The 27,190-nt window shown below is 36.4% G+C and overlaps 1 protein-coding gene across 4 annotated transcripts; it reads left to right on the forward strand.

Annotated features, from left to right (window-relative positions):
* The first annotated feature begins 564 nt into the window (after positions 1–564).
* On the forward strand, positions 565–26,294 carry LOC131149725 (E3 ubiquitin-protein ligase BRE1-like 2). 4 transcript variants are annotated; one of them, XM_058100423.1, is made up of 19 exons: positions 565–837; positions 12,381–12,542; positions 12,653–12,740; positions 12,825–13,055; positions 13,216–13,383; positions 14,085–14,278; positions 15,371–15,454; positions 15,571–15,690; positions 15,777–15,963; positions 16,043–16,203; positions 17,452–17,523; positions 18,341–18,417; positions 19,001–19,195; positions 23,977–24,049; positions 24,201–24,287; positions 24,428–24,565; positions 24,634–24,836; positions 25,418–25,580; positions 25,849–26,294. In XM_058100423.1, the coding sequence occupies exons 1-19, from the start codon at positions 733–735 to the stop codon at positions 25,978–25,980; spliced, it is 2,640 nt and encodes an 879-aa protein (XP_057956406.1). In that variant the 5' UTR covers positions 565–732; the 3' UTR covers positions 25,981–26,294. The 4 variants fall into 4 exon arrangements, with proteins under 4 accessions (XP_057956406.1, XP_057956407.1, XP_057956408.1 ...); XM_058100424.1 differs by lacking the exon at positions 565–837 and having other exon boundaries at positions 12,436–12,558; XM_058100425.1 differs by lacking the exons at positions 565–837; positions 12,381–12,542; positions 12,653–12,740 and having other exon boundaries at positions 12,893–13,073; positions 13,239–13,383.
* Positions 26,295–27,190: the final 896 nt, after the last annotated feature.

The following is a 27,190-nucleotide window of genomic DNA, read 5'->3' on the forward strand; positions in this document are numbered from 1 at the left end:
TTCAAAATGTTATTAATGTTATTAATATATTCATTTTAAACAATTATTATCAGCAATATTTTCAATCCCTTCACCCATCTTGCATTCTCCTAAGATCTTGTTTGACGAAGAAAAAAGAAAAATATTTCCCGTTAAATTTTATATTCATGTCAAACGTAATTAAAAATGGAAATTTGTTTTAATAAAAAATTCAAGAATTACTAAATTTTAATAATGTGCAAAATGAATTATTAATTTTTATTTATTATTTAAAATTTACTGAATTTCTATTTTTTATTATTTTTTCAATTAATTAGCAATATATTAGTAGAAGACAACATGAGAGTGCAAATAAAAGATTCATGACTATTAAGGGCAATGAGTAATTTTCTAATATAAAAATTAGAGATGGGTCACACATTTTTGGAGTATTAGTTTTATAATATTTCAGAATCTCGATAATATTATCAGTTTGTATTTAATATTTATTATGTATTGGAGTGGAAATTTAATCACTTGATTTTATTTTATTTTACCAATCCTCTTTAATTATATTTATTGTTTTGTGCTTGTTTATTATTATTCTTTTTTTCTTTTGGGTAAAGATAAAAAAATCTAACAGGGAAAAAAAAGTGAAGAGACGGGGTGCTCCCTTCGCTCTCCTGCCTTTTTCCAGTTCAACTCGTTAGGGTTTCTGTGGAGCTGCGCTTCCAGTTTCAGAGTCTCATAGTTGCGTCGATCGAAAAAGCGTAAATGGAAAACGCCGACTCTGATGAACCAGAGAAGAAGAGGCCTCATTTGAACTCCGTCTCCTCCGACATGGCCAGAAACTCCACAACTTCTTCCGAAAACAAAAACGTATTGCTTTCTCGCTATATCTCTCCGTGATGTTTTCTTAATCGGGTTATCTTAGAAAATGGGTTGTAACTGTGTGAATTAATTGTTGATGTTGTTTGAGCTTTTTTTGGATATGAAAAAATTTTAATAGCAGAATGGAACGTAATTACGACGCACGTAGGACGAGGTGACCTCCAAAAAACAACAAAATAGTGCAAACGACGAATAGACTAAAACTAGAGCTGGGTAGTTAGAATTGACGATCTTGGGTTCTGGGCGGTTTATATATTTATTTGTTTGTTTGTTCATTTATGTGCATGCTATATATTTTAGACATATGAGTATAAGAGGAGTTTTTTTTTATGATGATTGCAGATTTTAGATTTTCAATAAGCAAATAGGAAAAAGTCACTAAGAGCACCGAGGGGGTGAAGTGAAACCCAAGTACAAGAGAACAATTTACAAGGAGGATGCCATCAACAAAATGAATGGCAGCCTGATATTGGCAAAATGCTGCCCCATAAACCAAAAGTACAATGTTTTTAGTAATTTATCCTTTATAAAAATATCGAGATAAATATCAATTCCTTCAAAAGCCTTAGGATTTCTTTCCTTCCATGTCGTCCAAAATGCAGTATGATGGATAAGCTCTACAATATTGGTCCTTTTATTTATTTATTTATTTATTTTCAGTTTTAATACCCTTCCTAGCCACAATTCCCCCCAGACAGATCCTGCTGCTACCTGGTGAATCCCCATGCCAAAGCACTATCCCACAGTTTTCTTGCCAGCTGCAACCAATTAGAAGATGGTTTGATGTATTTGTTCTTGCATGTGCCTTAGCTTTATGTGCGCACACTCTAAAATCGAAAGGAAAAGAGAAGAAGAGAGTAATTTAGATAGTTTAGCAATTGTAACTATGCCTACGTTCCATATCTTGTGATATTCGATTGCTATGTGCTTTGTCTTGGCATGATAGTCTTGATTCATCGCCAAATACGTGGCACTATAACTATGCAGATGAAAAGCTTGTTGCATTATGTCAAATCCAGTTACTAACCCTTTCAACTACATAGTCCACCTTTATAGCCTTTTTTCATTGTCATATATTTTGCCTTGGTGGTAGGTAGTGCTACGTAAGCATGGATTTTTTGCAAATTGGTCCATGCATCATAATGTAGACATCACCCATGGTAGATCTTTTTGTATCCAAATATCTTGCATAATTTGCATCAACATACTCCTCAATTAAAGTTGGATCATGTGCTGTATCAAACTCAATGCTAAAATTTGCATTATCATGAAAAGCCATCTCAAATCTCTTCAATGCTCATTTCACATTTGAATTAAAATTACTTGCCTCACTAACTACATGTGCTCTTTCAAACGAGTACAAACAATGCCATACATCAAGCATCCCTCAACGTTGGTGTATGAAATCCTTGACATCCCTGCATCCTCTTCTTGTTGACATGATGTTGATGATATTCTGAAATAAATTGTTAGTGGAATTTTCCTTGCTGCATCTTCATTCAAATTTTCTGCTTAGTATGGATATTAATGATTAACATCACTCATATTCTATGCAACAACAAACGACTATGGCTTAGCTAGGTAGAGCACCTCGTTTCCATATGTGTTTACATATGTGCCAATGTGTTTTTAGGGGGGTCTGTTGTACAAAATAGTTGTACTCATAGCGAGGATATTTGGTACTCATCATGTATCGATATACTTGTATGCCTTGGTGACTACTTCAGGCCAGACAATGATTTCCTCAACCAGATACAAATTTTCTTTGTGGGTTCTTTGAAACCTTTTGGCTGTCTCATATAAATTTGCTCCTCTATGTCACCATGAAGAAATGTTGTTTTACCATTTAACAACTCCAACTATTCTTAATGTTGGATCAATTTGAGCTGTCATGTCCGGTTAAACCCAAATGGAGGTATGTTAGACAACGAGAGAGTACACCTTTATTATTGTTTTAGCCATGAATTGCTTTCCTTCCTTTTTGAAGCACCATTTTTCTTCCTGAACACTCATTTTCACCCAACTGATTTCGTTCGCTTAGGAAGCTGCAGTAGCTCCCAAATTTATTTTTGTTCAAAGACTCCACCTCTTCCATCATAACTTCTATCCACTTGGTTTCTTTAGAAGAAACCACATCTTGGTGGGAGTGTGAATCTCTAGCGCCAAATGACTAAGGCAAAAGAAATCATATTCGTAAAACCATATGTGTACGACACTCAGATGGTGCATTTGGGTCTGCCTTTAGCTACATTGTGCTCATCTCATTGTTGTTGGTTATACTGTATACAGAACTCTACCTGCATCCTTAGTCCCTGGTTGTTAAATTGGCTGCTTTTATTTGTTTTCTTTTCATTTAGCATGGACATATTGTCAAATACCATGGCTCTGCTTATCACCAACTTCTTGTCCTTCAAATCTGTCAACTTGAACCCTTTGATTCCTTTTTTATAGCCAATGGAAATGCTCAAATTTAGGGTCTACCTTGGATCAAAGCTCACAAAGAATGTGAGTGTTTGCTCGGAAACCGAAGATCCTCATGTAGAGTAGTCTACCTCCTAACTTTTCTTGACTTCCTTGGCCACTTTACCACCCAGCTTCGTGGAAGGTGATCTATCAATAATAGAACAATGCTGAATGCATCAGCTCAGCGAACTCTTAAGCAATACTGCCTATAGTCTCCTGGAGTCCTACTCCTATCCTTCTTAAGATCCTCTTAGCCACCTCTTTTTGTTGTAGAAGTCCTATGAATTGCAAACCTTTAGATGGTTAGAAACTTAGTTGACTTGTTCTTTAACTCATTATATGACCTGAGACACTTTACTTTCTTGTCTCTTTCTCTACCTCTGCCTTCCATTCCTTGAATTTAGAGAACATTTCTAACTTCTCCCTCAAGAAGTAAACCCAAAGCTTCCTAGAATGATCATAAAAAGAGATAACGGAGTTCCATTCCTTGCTGGTATCCTTGCAGGTCCCCAAACTTTTATGTGAACATAATCTAGAACGGTATGTTCTTCTGGGAGGATGAATTGAATTTTTCTCTATGTTGTTTATCCAAAATGTAGTAATTGTACAAATCATCTTTAGAGTCCTTGGTATCTTGCTTACTCGTTTGTCTTAGGCATATATGTCAGAGCTAATGTTAGCCATGCTAGTCTCCAATTGATGACAATATAACTCTTTGACAGCGTCAGCATTCTTTGTCTAGATTTGCTAAATGTCCATGCATAGTCTTCTTTGAGTAATGAAGAGAGAAGATTCTTTTTCAAATTTGAAGCACATATAATGTTTTGTAATGGCCTAACAATACGAAGAAACATTCCAACTTTCACAATACCTACACCAATAACATGGCACGGATGATCGTCCCGAAGAACTATTCGCCCACCATCCTTATAGGCATCAAAACCCTCCTTGTATGAATATGAATGAAAGGAGCAATCTGAATCCAAAATTCAAGTGTTATGGAAAGAATTGTTGTATGAAGTAACCAACATAAGTTCCTCGTTATTTGTATTGTGCGTCACCACACCCAATGAGCTTTATGGTTAATACTTTTTGTCTTCCTCTTTCTTCCAATGAGGACATGATTGCACTTGAAGCATTCAACATCCTTGGTCCTTAATTTAGACATCGACTTACCCTTTCACATACCATTCTCCCTCGATCTCCCTCTCCCTATGCCTGACCTTGGCAACCAAGCCTTTTAGTTCACGATTGTCCTTGTTTTCTTGTGGCTTGTTCAACCTAAGAACCCCAGGAGCCTCTTTATAGCAAAGGGTCAAGTTCTTGTATAACAAAGTCTTAACCAAGTGTTCAAATGAAGCAGGAAGGGTGGATAACAACATCAATGCCTTATCTTCTCTTCAATCTTCACAATCACTTTGAGTAAATTGCTAAGAATTTGGTTAAATTGATTCCTTTGCTGGTTTAAATCTCCATTTTGAGGCATAAGAAGAAAGAAGTTGAATAGAAGTTTGTTCGTACTTCTCTTCATCATACACAAACTCTCCATTTTCACCCCCAGGTTTATTTATTTTCACTTTCATCATGACGAATACAACTGAATCAGCCAACAGGACCTGCTAGCACTGTTCCATCCAGTCGTTTTCATCTATACTCTCTAGTTTCTCTCTTGTTAGGACCATGTGAACCTTCCACAAGTGAGTAGATTGGTTACCCACATCTAGCAAAGGCTGAATTTTACCTGCCCATCGAACTTGTTGAATCTGGTCTTCATTTGGCTCATCCTTGCTAGATTCAAACCCAAGAAATTCCTATCAGATCTGGTGGTCTGACCAATTGTTGTGACATACACCCTAAGGATATGAGCACGCATACACCATAAATCAAAAGAAAGCAAAGGAAAAGGAGAAGAATACAGCAATTTAGGTGGTTATGTGCTTGTGTCCATGGAGTCTCTGCAAAATATCCACTATATTGTCTAGGAAATTGTGTTAGTGTTTGAACCCCCACAAGCCATGAAGAAATCATGTGTGTGTGTGTGTGTGTGTGTGTTTATATATATATGTGTGTGTGTGTTTATGTGTGTGTGTGTATTTATGTGTGTGTGTGTATATAGTGGAAGCCTCATGAATGCTTTTGCTAAAAATGTGTTACATGTAAAAAATATTTAATATGGTGAAAATCTTATGCTCTCTAGCTCTCACTCCATCTCCTCTCTTCCCTCTTGCAGCCTTCGTTCTTGCCCTGTTTTTGATCGATAATGGCTACTGATTGTCACGCTAGAATGTGGGTCTTGGAGAGCCTCCAGGTTGAAGAAAAAATCCTTTGATCCGTGTAGTAAGAATAGAGGAGTGTAGTTTTGTTTCTTTGTTTGAGAGAAACCCACTTTGTAATCGATGGGTAGGATTTCTTTGGTGGCAGCCCAATGGTTTGCAGATGCCTTTGTCATTAGTAGTGAGGTGGTTGTGAAGTTCCCCTTGTAAAATAAGATTTGGGAGAATGGGGTATTGGATGGTCATTAGGTCAATGAGAAAAAGAAAAATTGCTGGAATTAGGTTTGGGGTGAAACAGGAAAGTTTTCTGGTTTCATCCTAGGAGGTGTTTGTGACAATGTCTGGGTGAGTCTCTTCTAGTCTCGGATGTTAGTGGAAGATTCTGGTAAGAAATCCCTGTTGGTGAATAACACTGATTTGAGGTAATTGAACAAAGCCATCAAAGGAGTATCTAGTATCTACAAGGCTTCAAGAATCTTGATCATGGAAGGAAGTATTACTGCAGGAGCAATCATTTATGTGCAAAGAGGCATGAGATTATGTGCAGGAAGATTAGCAGAGATGGATTGAGGCAATCAGAAGGATGAGTTGCGGAAGAGGACAATTGGCTCATGGCAGCGGCAGCTAGTGTTTTGTGTGGGGATTTACAGGGAATGACGACAAAGTGATAGGGGCAAGGGTTGCTGAAAATATTGTTCTTGATGTGGGCCTATCATTGAATAAGAGGGCTAGTACTGGGTCAGGCATGGAACAGGCCCAAGCATCAGCCCCGGTTGGGATAAAAATGAAGTGGCCCAACACTCTACAGGTAGTTGCAGAGTTAATTGTGAGGCTGATAAGAGCGATGTGTCTTGAGCTCAGAGCTAAATGGGCTTCCTTGTGAGGCCTGAAATTCTAATCCTCATAAAGAAGGTAACCAGCCATTCAAGTTTTAGGAAGGGATTGAATAAGCCAGGACAGATAGGGCCTGTTTGGTTAAGGATTCAATAATGAATTTCCATATTGTTTTTTTTGAAAATGAAAATAAGGCAATCATCATGTATTTCTTAAACTCAAAAATGCCCTTGGTTAACTGTTTTTAGAATTGTTCTCGGAAATGAAAACACTGGAAATGCTGGTTAAGGTTGATTCAAGTGGTTTGTAATAAAATAGTAGTACTAATAATAATGATCATTATTAGTATTATAATGTCATTATTATTATTATTGAAAAATAGGTTATCCTCCATACTCGTCGTGTCTTCATTGCATGTTGAGAACTGTATCTAGGGGCACTGGACACCTTAAAACCGTTTCATAAAAATCTGTATTTTTAGGGGTGTTTTTAGTTATATTTGCAAAAAAATAGAAGTTTTTTTGAAAACGCTTAACCAAATGCAAACTTTGTGCATTCTTTGTATCCTCTGTTTCTGGATATAGAGAACTGTATCCGAAACCTTAACCAAACAGTCCTAAATGGTGAAGGTGCCCACCTTCCCCTTTCACGGTACAGTGTTACACCACATCCATATTGCAGAGGTAATGCAAACCTCCCACAGCGCTGCACAGTGGGGTTGACACTGTGAATCCTGCAGGGCAGACCATGGCCAGGCATAGTAGCAATTCGGTTATTCTTGGGGTTTCAGTTGATGCTTGTGCTTTTGGTTTTTGCCACGATGAGGGCTTGATAAAGAAGATGCTGTTGGTGTTAATAGAGGGAGGGATTTGCACTAAGGTACAAGGAGGTGCAGATGATATCCAAAGTATTGTTGACAATGAGGGGCTTATATCTGTTGTAAAGGGAACAAGGTCTGAGAGGGTTTGTATATGCTGGGTGGACAAGCAAGATAACTCTACTGCAACAATGGAAAAAGATGCAAGAAACAATGCTGAAAGTACTCTGTGTGTTGTGAAAACCCAGAGTATTTCAAAAGGGAGGCACAGATGTGAGGAAAAGGGAAAATAGGTGATATGTCAGATTATGATAGTGTTTATATTAATAAATTTGTGGAAAAGGTGATTTGCTTTTGGATGAGATGCGACATGCTGTGGCTATGGTTTTGAATCATCTGATTTAGTTGGGGATTATTGTACATGCCACCATCTCGGATGGAAGGTTTAGTGGGTACTTTTATAATTGAGAATGGAATGGGTAAGGACTAGCAGTGGCAGGGATGGGATTTTGCCACTGTGGTTGATCAGAAGGAGCTAAAGTTCTTCAATTGATGAATTAGATGGCTTCTGTGGTTTTCCAGTCTTGGAGGGAATGAAGTTTGCTTGGATGGGGGAAAAGGAAATTGAATAAGGGGCAGCATTTATTTGCAAATTTACTTGAAGTGTGGTGAATTACGAAGGCAAGGGTTTAAAGTGTTTTCCTTTTGCTTTTTTTATTTTATTTTTTCTTTTAATTGCTTGTCCTTGTTTGGGTTATAATCTCCTTTTCATCTATTAATATCCTTTCTTTTGTTATCAAAACCTTTTTACAATGTATATGACATTATGGCCCGGATATTTGCTGCAGGGGAGCTCTTTCCTCTCTGGTGAATTACTAAGGCAAGGGTTTAAAGTGTTTTACTTTTGTTTTTTTCTTTATTTTTTCTTTTGATTGCTTGTTCTTGTTTGGGTTATAATCTCCTTTTCATCTACTAATATCCTTTCTTTTGTTATCAAAACCCTCTTACAACATATATGATGCTATGGCTAGGATCTATGTTGCAGGGGAGCTCTTCTCCCTCATGCCCACGCTATTGTCCCAAAGGCAACCCAAGAGAAGGGGGTGGTGTGAATTGGGTTAGTTAGAAAATTTAACTTTAATTGTAAGTATTTAATATGCACACAAACAACCATTGAGGAGATAGAGAGAAGAAAATACAAATTCTCTTGTGGTGGTTCAACTTCCTCAAGCCTACTCCACTCTCTCAAGGTCTAACCTGCCTTGAGGTTCCACTTGATTTAAAAGCCCTTACAACCCCTTGCTTCATCTAGAGGCAAGGATACCAATACAATATTGTTGAATGAACAAAAGAAGAATTCCTCGCTAGGGAAGATTTACAAGTGTGAGCACAACAAGAAGACTCTCAGGAGAGTGAGTGAGCTTATGGCACAAGAGTGTTAGGGCACAAATGAGTTTTGAGAGAGGAGAGCAATCTAGCCTTTCAAAATATGAGAGTGATACATTTGTTAAAGGTCCATTTGGCCTTTTGGGGCATGTATATATATATATATATATATACATGAAAATATGAAAAATTAGCCGTTTTATGCCCGTTAAGGTAATTTTTAGGTCAAGCTGGTCAACCTAGCACTAGCCGTTAGAGCTAAAAATTGAGTTGTTGGAGCCAAAATTGGGTGGACTAGTTGATCGCTTTCAGCTACTACCTAGACCAGCTCCAGCTTGCATAGCCTGGGCTAGTCTCTTTTTTCTCTCATTTTCTTGGTTAAGATACTTTGTGCCAAAGTCAATCAAATTCTTTAGAGATTGCATACAAGTTACAACTCAAAATATGCTTAGAATTACAATCAAATACAAACAAAGAAAAGGTCTTGAATGTTCTTCAAGCTTTGCCAAATTCTGAGTCTTTAAAAAATTCCTTCAAGCTTGAATTCATTTATACTCTGATTATCACACTTAAGCTCTATGTAATTATATCTTTAGTAGTTTGTTATCATTAAAATTAGACCAGACCATGAAAGCTTGGGGCTAACACCCTTCTCTCTCCATCATCCCCTCCCCCTCCTCCCCCCTTGGGGGAAAAAAGACCCACAAAATCATTTGCTAGGTCTTTCCTATTTGGAAGGTTTCGCATGTGGAGGGTTTATGGTTTGTTAGGGCCCTCCCCCTCCATATGAAACCTCCCACTTGTTTAGATGCCTCAAGTGGTTAAACCCTTCTAAATATGAGCCACAACTTATTTGCCTCATATTCACTCTTAAACATGAAGCATCTATTCACCATCATTGTACCCCTCTCCTGAAGGATCTCAAGCATCAAAAGCTTATTCCACATGGCTTCCTAAGGGATAAAAGTGAGAGCAATGGTCCACATGGCCTCCAAGGAAATTGATTTCTTTTCTTAACCATAGTTTCCTTTGTCAATGATCTTGAATAATGATTAAACTTCAAAACAACCACATTCTTTCTTATTTTTCTGTTTAATCCCATCCTCTCAATGCACTTTAATTATTCATAATAAACATTAACCTTGTTTTTGGGAGAGGTCTTTGATTTGGATTTGCATAGATTTGGAGAAAATGTACTACAAAATTATATTTAATTTTGTCCAAATCCACACAAATCCAAATCCAAGACTCAAAATTCATGCCCTCAAATGCAATGTAAAACATAAAAACAACAAACCTAGCGTTTAGTCCCACTAGGTGGGGTCAGATACATGAATCTTTTTCACCAATTTACACTATCATGGGCAATTTCCTTTGAAAAATTCATGGCTATTAAATTTTTACTCGTTATTTCATTCCAAGTTATTTTTGGTCCAGTCCTATCCTGTCTACTTCCCCTCATAGACTCCTCCTCACTGGTGCACTATTTGGCCGACATTGCGGATGCCCAAACCATCTGAGTTGTCCCTCTCATATTTTATCTTCTATGGGAGTTACACTATGCAAATATGTCAATTCCTTAGTTTTTCTTTTAATGTTATACCACTCATCAACTTTAGCATTCTCATTTCAGCAACTTTTACCTTTTGGATATGTTGTTTCTTAGCTGCTCAACATTCTGATCCATACAACATAGCTGGTCGTACAAGCGTCCTATAAATCTTCTCTTTTAATTTAAAGGGTGTTCTATGATCACATAGCAGTCAAATCACGTCTCCATTTTTTCCAACCTGCTTTAGCTCTTTTCATTACATCTTCAATTTCTCCTTCAACTTGGATAGACCCAAGGTATCGAAATCTAATAGTGTAAAGAACTTTAACAAATTTTCATGCTCCTAGGCCCTTCTTGAAGGTGGAACATACCACATTACCACCCTCTCCAAAATATTCACACAAGAACTCTTCAAAGCACTCTCATCACTAATTAAAATAAAATTTTGAAATTGCCTTTTTGAAAGTGAATCCTAAGCCCCCACAGCAACTATCATGCCTCGAGAAAACTTACTCCCCAGTCCCTAGTTCAATAGAGACGTGATCAAAGAAACAAGCCTGCCTTTTCTAATGTTTTTCAACAGCCTTGCCCCATTTGGTTCCCTCCCCACCTTAATTATCCTCCAATTGTGATTTATGCTATATTTTGCCCAAACCACCACCCTCCAAAGCCCTTCCTTCTCCACCTTAACATTTACCCAATAAGGCTCTATTAAAAAATTGCTTAACTTGACTCCACACCTCCATTACAGAAAGGCTGTTTCACCTCCTCCCACCTCATCAAATGGTGTTTGAACTTCTCTCTGGTGCTGCCTCTCATCCCCTCTGCATATCCTCCAACCTTGTCACAGCCAAGCCCCGGATAGGGAAAAGAGATGGGAAATACACTGGCATATTGGACAAGATACTTTTCTCAAGTGTGATCCTCCCTCTCTTTGAGGGATAACTCCTCTTCCACCATTCCAATTTTTTCTCTAGCCTTCTGCTATATGATTCCATATCACTTTTATCTTTAAATTTGGGCCCTGATGATGGCTGCAAATAAGGTAAAGGAAGACTCCCCATCCTAAACCCCATTATGCTTGTTAACAACTCCTCTTCTACTCCTTCCCCTACATGAATTAGCTCACTGTTCTCCAAATTAACCTTCGGCCTTAAAATTGCATTGAAACACAGCAACATGCATGCAAACTTGAAAATACTAGTTCGATTTGATAGTGCCATCTGCAAAATGCAAGTCAGAAATTAGCCCTCCATTACCATTTCACCACCAAGGCATCTTGAAAGTGAATCGTAAGTCCCTCACTTGTAATGCAAGAGTTTCCTTTTGTTCTTCTGATTGTAAATCCCTTAATCAGTCCATAATCCACTGATTGGAATTTTGCCTAGAACCTCCATTACCGAAACAAGAAGGAACGGGGAGAGGGGGTCTCCTTGCCTTAGGTCCCTTGAAGAGTGAAAAAATCCCAACAGTTTCATCAAAAGGATAAAGGGAGTATTTGTTGGAACATACTTCTGGATCTATTTCCTCTACTGCAGAAATTCCTTTTTCTCCATTAGACGGATGAGAAATGCTGACATGCATGATTTTAAGCCTTCTTTATATCTAGCTTTCAAATAATAAAGCATTTCTTCTAATCCTTTGCCACTTGTTATAAATAGGCATGGTTAGTTAATAATTAAGAAATTGTAAATGAGGGATTAGTAGGGCTTGGAGGCCAGAGGCATCTGCATGGAAATTACTCCAAACATTGGAATCACTTGCGACTGGGCATTTGTGTGTTTATATATATGTATGTATGTATATATATTTTTTAGTTTTGTACTTATCCTCTACTCCTCTGGTCTGTACTCTTCTCTCTGAATTCTGCAATTTATTTTTCCTTGTTAGTAGCTTCTGTTTGCTTAAGATCTTCATGCATGAGTGTGTGTGTGTGTGTGTGTGTGAGAGAGAGAGAGAGAGAGAGAGAGAGAGAAAGAGAGAGAGAGAGAGAGAGAGAGGGAGAGAGTCTGTGCGTTCCCCCTTTCTTCCCCTTTTTGTTATGTGTTATGTCTGGTTTCTTAATTAATGATTTATTATGCTGATGCCTGTGTTTGTTGTGCACATAGCATGTGAAATTTTCTATGCTCTTCACAAACATTTCAATTCACTAAACATAATTTATAAATAATTTTTTGAAATCATATCCATATTTGCAATCTTGCAGGTTGATGCAGCAGTTCTCCAGTATCAGAATCAAAAACTTGTGCAGCAGTTAGATGCGCAGAAGCAAGAGTTGCATGATCTTGAAGATAGAATTAAAGAGTTTAGAAACAACCAAACTTCTTACGATGACATGTTGATCACAGTGAACCAGCTGTGGAATCAGGTCAATCTGTAAACCAGTATGCTGTCTTCTACTGACCCCTTTTCTTTTTTTAGTCTTTGCTTATATTTTAGTTATCTGATGGGCTTTTTTCTGTTGTGTTTTTCATGCAGGTGGTTGATGATTTGATCTTACTTGGAATACGAGCAGGGGGATGCCATAATTCTCTACAAACCTTATATCATGCAGACCATTCTCGAGGTTATTTTCAGCATTTTTCTGTTTTATATAGGACTATCTTTTTGGCCCACCGATAGGCTATATGTTCTTTCACATATTGTTCAGGTTCAATTCCATCATGCCCTGCGGAAGATATATTTCTTTGTAGACTTCTAGAAGCAGATTCTGTCCAAAGCAGTGATAATGATGAAATCGTCAAATGTGTTCAAGAAGCTCTTGCCTTGCGCCATTCCTCTACACTTGAGTTGATGAAATTCTTGGAAGATACCATTGATGATCAGAGAACCAAAACTGAGAACATAGCTCAGGCTTTGCATGGAAAGCTGTCTGCAGAAGGTCAGAAGAAACCTTGATGTGAGGTCCAATTTTTATACATCATTCTTCATTATATATTTCCATTGATTTAGTTAGCCAAATTCTTGCATGCTCTCTGCAATAGATACTTGTTCAGGAAATTTGTATTGCTGATTGTCTTGTTATATTTGGGGGTTCTTAGATGCTATTATTCAAATGTGTAAGATTGATGATTTGATGAAAGCCGAGGCTAACAATCTGCACGAGGCAATTGATCGTCTTCACTTGAAGCATAACGAATATGCTGATGGGATTCAAGCCTACATTGACAGCAATTCAGTGGATCAACGCGAGATTAAACGCCTTGCAGGTCTAAGAGACAATTCCTTATGTTTGTATTAAAAACACACATTACTGTCATATAGATGCATACAATTGCATAAAGTACACGTGTACTTAGAAGACTGAATAGTTACAGATCAATCTGCTAAAAGTACATATGTATACTCAGAATGGATTGTTTCAAACCATTTATAGAAAGGTACTTTTCTGGAAAAAAAAGTACTTCTGAAAAAGTACTTATATAAAAGTAGTCTGGGATTACTTACTATAATTACAATTTCAGATTGTACTTTTTTCAGAAAGGCAACTTTTCAAAAAATACTTATTTTCTTAAAACGAAATAATTTGGAAAAGTACTTCGTAAAATAATTAGTTATTTAAGTATAAACCAAGCACTACTTAGTTGGCATAAGTACCCAATTTAAGTTTCTTTTTTTGGCACACAAGTACTCAATTCAAGTACTTTCTGCAAAATAAGTACTTATTTTCTTAAAACAAAATAATTTGGAAAAATACTTCTTAAAATAATTACTTATTTAAGTATAAACCGAACACTACTTAGTTGGCATAAGTACCCAATTTAAGTTATTTTTTTTGATGTTCCAAACGGGTGCTAAGCAGGCTGGCAGATTTTTAGCCAGCATCATGGTGTGCAGGCATGTGCTGGTTGGGGAGTAATGACAGTACATGATTGTCTGCTTAAACTGCTTGTTTTCTTTATGCTTAAAGGTGAGTTGGAAGAGAGCATGGCAGAACTTGAAGAAAGTCGAAGAAAACTGGTCAATCTGAAAATGCAAAAGGATGCAGCATCTAGGACGCATGCCTCAGCTGCAGTTGCAGTTAATGGAAATGTATCACCTGAAAAACCTCTTGACAGGACAATGAGTTTGCGGGAGTTGAAAGATTCAACTGAGGAAGTGAAGGTATTTTTTAGGTTGTCAAGGTTACTTTTTGATTTTTCCTTAAGATTGGAGGAGGGATCATTAAATTGAATTGCATGACCAGATTGTAAAATCATCAAATTCTACAAACTGCATATAATAACCTCTAAAAGTATAGATTACTTTTAAAAGTACAAACTAGCTTTTGTAATTGTTAATAAGCAGAAAATTCAAATAATATTATCATGTAATCATGTTTGAGTTTTGGGATAAAGGGATTTTGAACATCTACTTGCTACTTTTCTTTTCTATTTTCTTATGTCTTCCTTTGTTCTTCTCTCTCTTTTTATAGGTGTGTGCATATATATATACATATATATATATATATATTATATTTGTGGATGTAAAGGAAGATAAAAATCAAATGATAGTAATATTGTCTTGTCAAAGATTGGGCGGAGAGGGTGGAAGTAAATCAGAGTAAGAGTAGAATTTTAAGGGATGGAGATAGAAAAAGCCAATCAGATGTTGGAAGTTTGAGCAAGAGCTTGGGACTTCAAAGTCCTCCAGATGAACAGTGATAATGTGCTAAAATATTTATGTAAATATTACTATTACTATTACTATTATTAATAATATTATTCTTATTACCATTATCATTTTTAGGGGAAAGAAAGGGGGTTAATTATGTAGCTTTTTGGACCTTAGATAAGATTAATATTAAAAAACAGCCAATGAAAGAAACTCAAACTTTAAAGCTTAATTGAATTCCTAAGGATCATAAATTGAATCATGGTTCTACTACTTTTCTGCCTGGTTTTATTGTCCAATTTTACAATGTAACGATGCGATCTTACGCTCCTGTCCATATATTACATTTGACAGTCTTTTGTGTTGTTTGGATCTTTTAGCCATTCTCAAGTCTTAAAGTTGTACAATTTTACAACTAATTGTGAATTTTTATTTTTGGGTTACAATGGAGGCCATACCCTAGGATGGGGATGTTTTGAAAATAGCATCTTGGGGTACTATCAAGGCTTGGCAGAGTTACCCCCCCCAAGGGAATTCAAAACTGTGATTTTACAGTGTTGGATATTTATCTCTCTTTGACACGGTTTTGATCAAATAATACAGATACTGGCAGCCAATCGCTTTTCCGAGCTTCAGGGTACACAGGAAGACATTCTAAACCTGTCAAAGCAATTGCATGATCTTCAGGTTGTAAAGCTGAATTCATGATAGATGATTCTTGATACCCGTATTGGTTTGTAATCTTCAGTTACTCTGTCTTCTATATGTTATAAAGTCTGACTCATAATACTGTGCTCTCATAGAACGAACTGAAGGATGACAAGTACATACATTCATCACGACCCTACACTCTGCTAAATGATCAGCTTCAACATTGGAATGCTGAAGTGGAGCGATACAAAGCACTGACAGACTCTCTCCAGGTTAAACAGCTTTGTTTTACGCAATTACATGTGCATTTTGATTTTTTTTTTTAATCTTTGCTCTCTTTTAAAAAGTCTAGTCTCAGGTTGACAGGTCTAATGTCATGCAAAGAGAGAAGGAACTTAATCTAAAAGAAGAGTCTGTGGATGCTGCTAGGAATGCTATTGACAACACCAAGTTGCGGATTCAAGAGCTAGAGCTTCAGCTGCAGAAGTGTATCCTTGAAAAAAATGATCTTGAGATTAAAATGGAAGAAACTGTCCAGGATTCAGGTAAAATTTTACCTTGATTTATGTTGATGTCAGCAATGCAAGATATGGGAGCTTCTTTTTAAGATGTTAATTGATCCAGGAAGAAAGGATATCATGGGAGAGTTCCGAATCATGGGTTCAGCTTTATCCAAAGAAATGGGAATGATGGACGCTCAGTTGAATCGCTGGAAGGAGACTGCTCATGAAGCACTTTCCCTGCGTGAAGAAGCAGAGTCACTAAAAGCTTTATTAAGTAGAAAGGTTTAGTCTCATTTCCATTTTGTGATTCCTTGTCTAATTTTTTGTAGTTGACATATTCTTAAACTTTTCACTGGATAGAATAGAGTAATGCAATCATTCTAGTATAAAAAATATCTAAAAGATTATTAGTTTGTTTTTTAAAAAATTCTTATATTATTTTTATATTTATTAATTATACTTGGTGATAGTATGATGTATGATGCCTTGAAGATCAAGCATGAGATTTGAATTTCAAGTATATGCTGTTTGGGAAGACGTTCTATGAGAATCATGATTGATTCTCTATTTTCTTGTCATTGCATTCTCCCTATTGGTTAATAAGCACTTATTATTCATCCTCATATTTATCTTTTGAAGTAATCTATGCATGATTATTATTCCTTTGTTTCATACATTTTATGCTTTTGGCTTTGTTACAGAGTTTGGGTTCATTCCTTAATTTGCCTTTTTTTTTTCCCTCTCTGGCTTTTTTTTTTGGGGGGTTTGGGGGGGGGGGGGTTGTTATCTGCCAGTCTTTGCAAGAGGATAATGCCTGCCTCTTTTTCCATTGTCTGGTTGCAAGGTTGCTGTGGAGTAATCTGTTTGTTGTTCTTGGTGAGGCATGGGCATGTCAAGCTAGCATCCAAAGTTTTATGAAGATGGAGTTTTGTGGGTTTGGGAGAAGTAAGAAGAAAAGGATTTTGTCAAGGCTGCTTGGTTCTCAACTTTTGGGTGTTATCAGTTGTGGATTGAAAGAGATGCAAGGCTTTTCTGGAATAAGTTCACTTTTTCTTTTTTGTGTCGGGATAAAGATGTGATCTAGGCCTCCCTTTAGGCTTTTCTTTCTTTCTTCTTCTTCTTGGTGTGGTATTGGAGGTATTCCCTTGGGTGGATGGCTTGAAATGTGATTGGAGGGCTGCTCTGATGTAATTTTTAATTTTTAAAAAATTTCTGGAGGATGTTTTGTCAACCTTTTGTTTAATTCGGATGATGCCTTGCCCCATATTTCATATTTTTCTTCTCTAAAATAAATATTGGAGATTTCTTCACCATCTTTCTTTCCCCACTTTTCCTCCTGTGGTTTGGGGTCGCTAGAATGCTGCCAATGTGTGTAGAACCTAATTGTGCAATATCACATAATAAGGTCTCCCCACATGAATACCACATGGCTACAATTCTATTTGGCATTTTGTCATCATGATTGATCTTTAAAGAATAATATTTCATCTGTTAGATTACTAAGTCGTCTTTTTTTGGTGGTTTGTGTAGGATTGTGAACAAAAGAGCTTAGCTGGTAAATGTAATGAACAGATGGCTGATATCAAATCTCTTAAGGCACTTGTAAGTTAATCTTTTTCCTCCTTTTTTTTCAAAAATAAAATAAAATTTTGTTATAACAGCATTCATATCTGGTAAACTAAATATCATTTGTGTAATAAATTGTATTTATATCTGGTGAATGATTTCTATACAGTGACATATTAAGAATAGGGACCCCTAGTTAGTCTTTTTATATTTGTGTTTTTGTGCATGTGAGGGGGGGTGTTTGTCTTAATCTATGTGCATTATTTTTACTTTCATATATCTTCAATCTTCTCATGCTTTCTGATGCATTAATTTCTTTATTTGAATATTTGGTTTAACTAAAGCATATTTTTCTTTTCATTTTGCTAGGCTCTAACTTTCATGCATTTTTTTTTTTTTAAATTCCACTTGTAGTTTCTACCTGAACTTCAAATTTTGCATTCTAAAGTCACAAAAAATTGATGAAAATATCTTTTCCTTTGGATTTGTTTTGTGGCCATAGGACAATGGTTATAGGTGGAACAAGTTTTGCATGTTAGTGCGAACTTGTAGGGTTGAATTGAATCTTGGAATGTTGTATTTTGAGTTTATTATATGGCCAAGGTGCTAGTGCAGTGCTGGGAATCTGCATAATTACTGTCATGAATGTGGACATGAGGTGTTATGTGGACTGGAAATACATACATATATACATACATACATATATATACAGACACACACACACATATCAATCTATCTATGTACACAAACACACATGCATATGTAGGGACCTTGTGGCTCAAATCCCTTGGAAATATACTGAATTTTTAAATGAGCTAAATATCAACAACTGATAAAGTAGATAATATTGCAGATTGAGAAGTTGCAGAAGGAAAAATTGGAACTGCAAATCTTCTTGGACATGCATGGACAAGAAAGTTATGACAACAGGTACATTGATTTTCATGAGTTTTATCAGGAAACGAATTGAAGAAGTTAATGGCATGGAGTGCTACGTGGTTCAAAATGAAAGCTGAAATGTATGCTACATTGAATCTCGTTTATGCATCAAGGATGTCTGGGATGAATGGATGATAAATCAGCTTTTATGTTTATTGGGTCTATTAGCCCATGCAATTGTAACACTTTATGAAGTTGTGCTTATAAGCATGATAGTAATTTGTACGAATGGATGGTCAATCAACATGGACAGGTTGACAACTTAGGTCTTTATCTTTTAACATTTTTTAAGTTCCTAGTGACAGGAGCAAAAGCCCATAAAAGTCTTAGTACAGTTTGCAATGTGTGCTTACTTGACTATGGATCAAATGCTATTTTAGGGTGTTTTTTTGTTGATTGATTTTGGGATGCGTCGCCATGGAAAAGCCAGAACAAACTGAGAATGTCATGATAAATTCAGCTTTCTGGGTCGATTTGCTGGTGCACCTGTTTTCTTGATTTAGGAATTTTCTTCTCATTTTCTCATATGATTGCATAATTAACATTCTTAATGTCTTTGAACATTGGATTCCAGAGATGTGATGGAAATCAGGGAATCAGAGCGCAGGGCTCACTTGCAAGCTGAAGTTTTGAGGAGTGCTTTAGATGAACATAGTTTAGAATTGAGAGTGAAAGCTGCTAATGAAGCTGAGGCAGCTTGCCAACAAAGGCTTTCTGCTGCTGAGGCCGAGATAGCTGATCTAAGGGCTAAATTGGATGCTGCTGAGAGGTTTGCACCCTTATTCCCCCACTTCCATCTACACACTAAAATCTTTGTAACCTACGTGCATTTTTGAGGTTTTTTGATTTTGCAGTTTTAATTTTTTAATTTTTTTCATACTGGAAAAAATCATTTTTTTATAAGATGCTACTAGAAAAAAGTCTTGTACAAGCAACGAGAGTCTGTGTCGTAATTATCTTTATTAGTGTCTTGGTGTTTCTGTTTATTTTTATTTTACTTTTCATTATTGTTGTTGAGATTCTTGACAATAGGTTTTCTTTGAAGAGTGCAAATCATAAACATGACAATTAGGGCAAATATACTGAACTTCTGAGGTTTGTCCAGAAAGAAGCAAACTTCTCTTAGCACTCCACTTTAAATATAATGGCATGCATACCCACTCCATTAGTTGACCCCATGACATTGTGATATATTTGTCTTGATGAATTGAACTCCATAAATGGTAATTGGGAGAATCTAATACCGAAAAAAAAGAGCTCGCATACTGTTTTTTGATGAGTTTCAATGAGAATAGTGTCACCACAAATGCAGTGCCGACTTTGTCAATAGATGCACATATTAAAAAAAAAAAAAAGATGCATCTATGTGGAAAGACATACCAACTATTTGTTATTGTGTTCCTGCTTTGAATCCTTTTACAATTTTATATATCAGATCCAAAGAGAAGCAACCCATAGTCTGACATTTTATAGGAGATGGTCAACTGATGGGGAAAAGGGGCGGGGGGGGGGAGGTTATGAGTATCATTATATTTAAATGTCAAAGGAGGTCTGTGTCAGGTTTTGAATGCAAGAGGTTTGCATCTTTTTGCAAACTTTGGGGAAGTCTATATTTTGCGCTAACAATTAATGAGACTGAAAATAAATTCTTCTTTTTCTTTATGGTGGTTTGTGATGGACTTTTAAAAAAATTTTCTTCCTTCTGTGCTCATAAAGAGTGAATACATGAATTGAGTAAAATATGATTATTTTGATGATGTTATTTCTCAATCTCCTTAGAAGAAGACTGAGCTTCATTTGACAAGAGCGTAGCATTCCCTCCAAGAAATGCTGGCAATAGAGAATTCATACAGTGAAGGTTTTAGAAGACTAAAAATTAAAACAGGGATGCATGAATACTTCAGTCAGCTGAATTGAGCAAGTATACATATGTTGCTCCAATTGTCAAGTGGCACTGCATAAAAATTCATGGAAATTCCTTTCCTAATGGTACATCAGTTTTGTGAGTGAGGTGTGATCCCAAGAGGGGGGAGGGGGGGTGTTTAAATTGGGTATTTAAAAAAATTATGCAGGTGATTAAACAATTTTGGCTATGATTATAAACAAGTAATCTAACTATGCAATGATAACAATATTCACAGCGGATATATATATATATATATCAATATAAATATGCTTAAATATAAAAGAGTTAAGAGAGAGTGAGACCGTATTTTACAAGGTTTGGCGATTCGTGCCTACGTCCTTGCCTCAACAACCCACTTGAGGATTCCACTATACGCTCCTTTAGTAGTTGGAGAAACCTTTCACCTTCAGTAAGCGGAGATATCTCTCTCCTTCAATAGGCAGAGATGCCTTTACAAACTTCCAAGCGAAAATTCCCTTTCGCCTCACAATGATTCACCCCAGAATCGTCAAGATACAATGAGCAATAGAAGTAGAGTTACAAATAAAACTCTCTGAATAGAGCAGATGAGTAAACAACAAATCAATCACTAATACACTCTGAATCGAATATTAAAACGAAGCTCGAAGAGTAACTAGGGTTTTCTGGTTTTTGAAAGAAATACGCTTAAATAATGAACTCAGAAAAATTCTCAGCAATGGTCTGCATAAATATTAGTTAATCTCTTTTGATCAGTGTTGCTAAACATGTTTAGGGTTAGGTATTTATATCAAAGTTTGAATTCTAGCTGTTGGGCGTTTTTAACCGCATAATAAATGAGAATCTTAGCTGTTTTATGGCCGTTGTGATAATTATCGCGCATGCTTCGGTCGACCGAGCCATGTGTTTGGTCGCCCAAACCAACTTGATCTAAAATTTCAAAAATAGGCAGTAGCCATTTGGTGGACTGAACTCTAAGGTTCAGTTGCCCAAACGACCTGGAATTGGAATTTACAAAAAGCAATAGCCATTCGGTCGACTAAATGCTATGGTTCGGTCGCCCGAACTACCTGGAGCCAGACCAATGTTCAGATAGTATACATTCGGTCGACTGAGCTCGTTTCCTCAGTCACCTGAACATACTAGAACTGCAAATTCTTTTATAGTTCATTCCATAAATGATTTTAGCATTTTGAAATACGTTTTGCACTTGTATAAAAGATTTTCCACGAAATTACAAAGTACCTAGGGTCCAACTAAGTCACTTATGAGCTTCGTCACAATGTTCAAATAAGGTGTACTTACATAATTCCCAATTGCAATATACATAATAAAATTCTTCATGTCTTTAGGCTTGGTCTTCATATAAGCTTCATGTCTATAGCCAAATATCATTGTCTCGTATTGCTTCATGGCTTTCCATTTTGCATTTGTTTTTGTGCTTTAAGACCTTAATACCTGTATACACACTTAATGGTACAATTAGATGCCGTGGTTTGTCATTATCAAAACGGGATTAGACCTTATTAGGCCAACAAGTTCAAATAAATATTTACCATGAACATCACTGCTGTATGAAAAATGCTAGTAAATACTCATGAATCTACCCGTTGGGGATTAGTTGGGCTCTGAGAGGCAACCAGAGACCATTGGTTGGGGGTGTGGGGGATCGCATGAATCAACAGAAAGAGTAAAATTGCATTCCCTTTATGCAGTGATTTCATGCTTCTTTAAAGCAAAGTGAGTATGGAAATTGAATGTAGGAAAATGTCTTGGCATTTTATTCATCAAATAGTACTTGTAAAATGTTCATAAGCATGTGAAATGGTAAGGGCATATTCATCATTTGAGAGTATGTGTTCTCAATGTCTGCATGGAAATATAATACAAGGTCTTCAATTTATGAGTATTGAGTGTGAGATAGATGGGTGCTTAGCATATGTCTACTGAGTTGCAAGGCATATCCACTGCAATGGATTAGAAGTGGGGGATTTATAGTTTTAATACTCGGCTGCATATTGGTTTTAGATGTTCTTGTGAGACTCCTTGGAGGAGCTTCATTTCTTAGGTTTACCTTTTCTTTACTCCTTCCACAAAGTACAAACTGGTGGTAATCATATTTGCTTTTGGGAGGATGTTTGGGTGGAGGATTCTACTTTGCCGTGTTCCTTTGCCCATTTGTATTGTCTTTCTGCTCTCCACAATAATTTTATTTCTTCCTTTCTAATTCCTGATAGTGACTCCTTTCCTCAGGATTTAATTTTTGAAGGGATTTCAATGACTGGGAGTCTGAGGAGCTTTCTTCTTTACTCATTGTCTTGGAGGTGCACTCTTTTTTGAGTTATCTCTTTTGTAGATGAGATTTCAGTTAGAAAAGAATGTTCGAATCATTTCTGGCTAGAGATTATATTTATCTTTGGGACAGGGTTTGGTATTTGGCATCTCTGTAGGCTTTTAGTGCGGGATGTTTCAAAGGCTGTTGCTTTGAGGGTGTCAAAAATGATTGGAGGGCTTTATTTATATGATTGAGTTTTTTTTTTTTTATTTAATAGTTACTTTATATTTTGAAGGGAGCCTTGGCACAATTGTAGAGTTGTTGCCGTGTGACCTGGAGGTCACAATAGAGACAGACTCTTGCAAAAATGCAGGGTAAGGATGCGTGCTATAGACCCATTGTGGTCCTCCCCTTCCTTTGACCCTGTATATGTTGGAGCTTTGTACACAGGCTACCCTTTTCGTGTCAGATTTCACTATTTGAAGACTCCTTGTTCTCTTTGTTGCGTTTTCTCCTTGCTGTTCTAGTAAAGTTCTTTTTTCTTTATTTTATTTTATTTTATTTTTTATTTATTTATTTTTTTTACAAAAAAATTTTAAAAAAATGACTGCATATTGAGTTTATATTCAGTGTTAGCACCTTTGTCCAATATCTGGAACAAAGTTGTCCTTTTTTAGCAGCCGTACATACAAAATTGCTTTTCTCAACTACATTCCAGAGCAATATTTGCCTTCTAAGAATTTATAATATTTGTTAATACATCATTTTTTTGTTACCTTATTTGACAGTTAGTGGATGAGCAGGGAGGTAAATGATAAAAACACCAAATCTTCAGGGAGATTTATGTTATTTTTGAAATTTAAAGGGTCACTGTCATTATGATGAAAAGTATGGGAGGTTATTTTCTTTTTGAATATTCCATTGAAGTTTTGAAGTTTGAGCCAATCACACAAGAGAGTACACATCCTTGAGGATATAATGGTAGTAAACTATGAGTCGCAATTGTAGAGGATAAATTAAGGGAAAGACGGTTGAAATGGTTTGTGGGACTGCAGCATAGATTAGATTGCATGGTAAACTAGGAGTAGTAGATAAAATGAGGGAATTTCGGTTGAGATGGTTTGTGGACCACAACATAGAGTTGATAGCGTAGTGGTGAGAATGAAAGATTATATAGCATAGTGATGAGGAAAGACTGATCAGGATTTAGGAAAGGGTGGCCTAGACTACCTTGGAAGTAATAGAAAAGGATTTGACAGCACTACGATTTTTGGAGATTTTGTTCTAATGGAGCAAAAGGATTCATATAATCTTCTTGCTCAATGTACTTAAACCTTCTTGCTTGCTTGTTAATATCTTTTTCATTGATGGAAATTTGTTCAATTTACAGGGATGTTTTAGAGCTAACAGAAGCCATTAGAATGAAAGATGGGGAGGCAGAGGCATATATTACTGAAATTGAGGTGTCAATTATTTTTAGATTTTCCTAAAATTGTTTATTTTTTATTCAATCTGTTGCATGCAATCATCTTTTCCTCTTCTCCTTCCTCTCCTCCCCTTCCCCAATCCTTATATTTGGGGGGTTCAGCTAATTTATTTCTTTAAGTTCTGCAGACTGTTGGTCAAGCATATGAAGATATGCAGACACAGAACCAGCATCTTTTGCAGCAGGTGACAGAGAGAGATGACTACAATATCAAGGTCTTTTCTTCAAACTTCTTTGAGTGTTGAATTCTTATAATGTGCATTCTTTGCTACCCATTTCATCATTGATTTTATTAGTCATGCAGTTGGATGCTTGGGGTAGTTGTTCTTGATTGTATAATGGGTTTATATTGTAGCTGGTTTCTGAGAGTGTAAAGACGAAGCAAGCACAGAGCTCTCTACTCTCTGAGAAGCAGGCTTTAGCAAAGCAACTTCAACAAGTAAATGCATCACTAGAATCTGTAAAAAGCAGGATCACCCACTGTGAAGAGCAGGTATGGTCCCTTTATAGATACTTAAGTTTGAGGGGCATCTCTTTTAACCATCTTTTTGACTTTGGCAGATGAAAATTTGCATGTCAGAGGCTGTAAAATCTACTCAAGATGACAGACACCTTGCTGTCAACCTGGAAACAGCGAAGTGGGAACTGGCTGATGCTGAAAAGGAGTTAAAGTGGCTAAAATCTGCTGCCACCTCTTCTGAGAAGGAATATGAGCACATCCGGAGGAAAATAGATGACATCCAATTGAAATTGGACAATGAAAGGTGGTCAACAAATTCCCCATGCTGCAACACGAAAAAAAAAAAAATAGAACACCTAAACTATTATTTGGCTGCATTTTATATTCAGCATTTTGAATTGGAATTCTGCCTTGATGTTTATGGATAATTTAGCTTCTTGTATTGCATTATTTTCTCAAGATTCTTGAAGATTTCAAGGGCAAAGCTAACTTTTTAGCACACGTATAATGTTGGTTGCATGTTGGTGTTTCCCCTGATATAGTAATTAATTGCCCTGCTGTCCAATGCTGCTGCTAGCACCTGTGGATCTTGTACAATGAAATTCTGTGTAGAGAAATCTTATATTTGATAGTGATTGCAGTGATGTTGTGCAATGCCCTATTGTATGAGTAGCAAATTGCCACATCATGGAAGGCTGACACTAGCATATATACTTGCCATGTGCTGGGATAGTGCAACATATTTGCCTTTTCCAAGCCAAACAGGATTTTTGAATTTGGGTTAGGTTACTGAATTGTCAGGAGATATTCATAGAAAGTCATTCATCAGTTATGGGTTTACATGCTTGAACCAAATTTGTGATGAGGGGTATTGTATTTAACCAGGAGTGAGAGGAAGAAGCTTGAGGAAGAGCTCGTGGAAATGAATAACAAGGTTGCTGAGATGAGTTCTGAAAGTGGGGAAGCTGCGATACGGAAGCTCCAAGACGAAGTCAAGGATTGCAAGGCTATTCTCAAGTGCGGTGTGTGTTTTCACCGGCCAAAGGAGGTAAACATCCGTATCTGTCTATATTTTTGTTTGTTTCTAGTGAGATACCATTGCGGACTAGTGATTTTTCAAGGAAACACAACTCTTCTTTTCATCTGTTGATGCATATGTGGGTGCAAACTAGTCGCTGATAAGTCATACGCCCTGATGTCTCTCCTCTCTTCTCATGTCTCTTTTTTGTGCATTCTAGAGTCTGTGATGATGAGTTTGCATGTTACTAAAAAAATAACATGATATAAAAATAAGATGTTTGCTTGTTATTTGGCAGGTTGTAATTGTGAAGTGCTATCATCTGTTTTGCAACCCATGCATCCAAAGAAACCTTGAAATACGCCATCGGAAGTGCCCTGGTTGTGGAACTGCATTTGGGCAGAATGATGTTCGGTTTGTAAAGATTTGAACATTCTTCCCGTCTTTATCAATCGACCTCCTTTTGAGCCAAAGAGCACACCCCTCCCATCAGGACAGTGCAGGTTTGAAGCCTCTGTTCTTGGATTTGTTCTGATGAGAGCTCACATGGCTTATTTTAATTATTTCGTGTATTGCTTTCCCAAATCTTGGTTGCATGTGCTTGATCCTTTGGATTTCCCACTCTTCAATGGCATTGATACTGTTTGTACAGCTCCGCTTGACAAGATTGTTGTACTTGACACTGATCTCTTGTGTATAAATGATTTTGAGGCAGAAGAATATGCTTGTTCATGTTTACTTGTATTCTTCGACTTCAGAAAGGTTTTTAGGTAAGATTTGAACTGTTCCTTTGTTGGATTCTTAACATTCCATTGACATACTTTTTGTGTATATGTATTAGATGACAACCGTATTACACCAAAAAAAGAAATGAGAGAATTTCTCAATTATTTTAACAGTGTTATTTGAACCCATCTAATGAGGAAATAAAGTTACATAATTGTTTTGTCAAAAGTGGTGTGTGTTATTTGCTCGCTGCTTGCATAATTTCTAAAATATAATTTAACTGTTCGAAAAAAAATAACTAAATTACACTTAAAAGTAGATGACAAAAGATAAAAGTTTAAGGGCATGGTTGATTGAGGCTTCAATGCAATTTATGTGGAATATAAAAAAGAGATCTGTCAAGAAGTAGAATTTAGAATTCATCAATTGCAAGATGTTACATAAATATTTGGACTCATCAAGTATATGAGACTAACTCTAAATTATACCTTTCGATTGACAAATGTCGATATGATTTTTTTTTTTTGTTTAAAAGTTATTTGAAAATTGTTGTCTTTCAACTAGTGATTTGGAAGTGAGTGCTGACTTGCATTTTCAAAGCACTCTTCTTGTTTCCAAAACAAAAAAAAAACATGGACTTATTCTCGAGAAAAACTTCTCTCCAATATTTGCCATTGAAAAATGAAACAATCTAAGGTAAGAATGAAATCAAAAAGTTAAGAGCCTATATGGTATCATTTCTATTTTGGGGTTTGTTTTTTTTTTTGGTTTTTGTTTCCATACAAGATTGAAGAAGAAAAAAATTATGAAAATGCTTTTGTTTATGTTGTCAATTTTCTATTTTCTCAACGCTTTTTGTAGTTTGTGAAAAAACTGAAAGTCAAAATTTATGATTTTTTAGTATTATTTTGGCA

This window comes from Malania oleifera, chromosome 2, assembly GCF_029873635.1.
Source record: "Malania oleifera isolate guangnan ecotype guangnan chromosome 2, ASM2987363v1, whole genome shotgun sequence".
NCBI lineage: Eukaryota > Viridiplantae > Streptophyta > Magnoliopsida > Santalales > Ximeniaceae > Malania > Malania oleifera.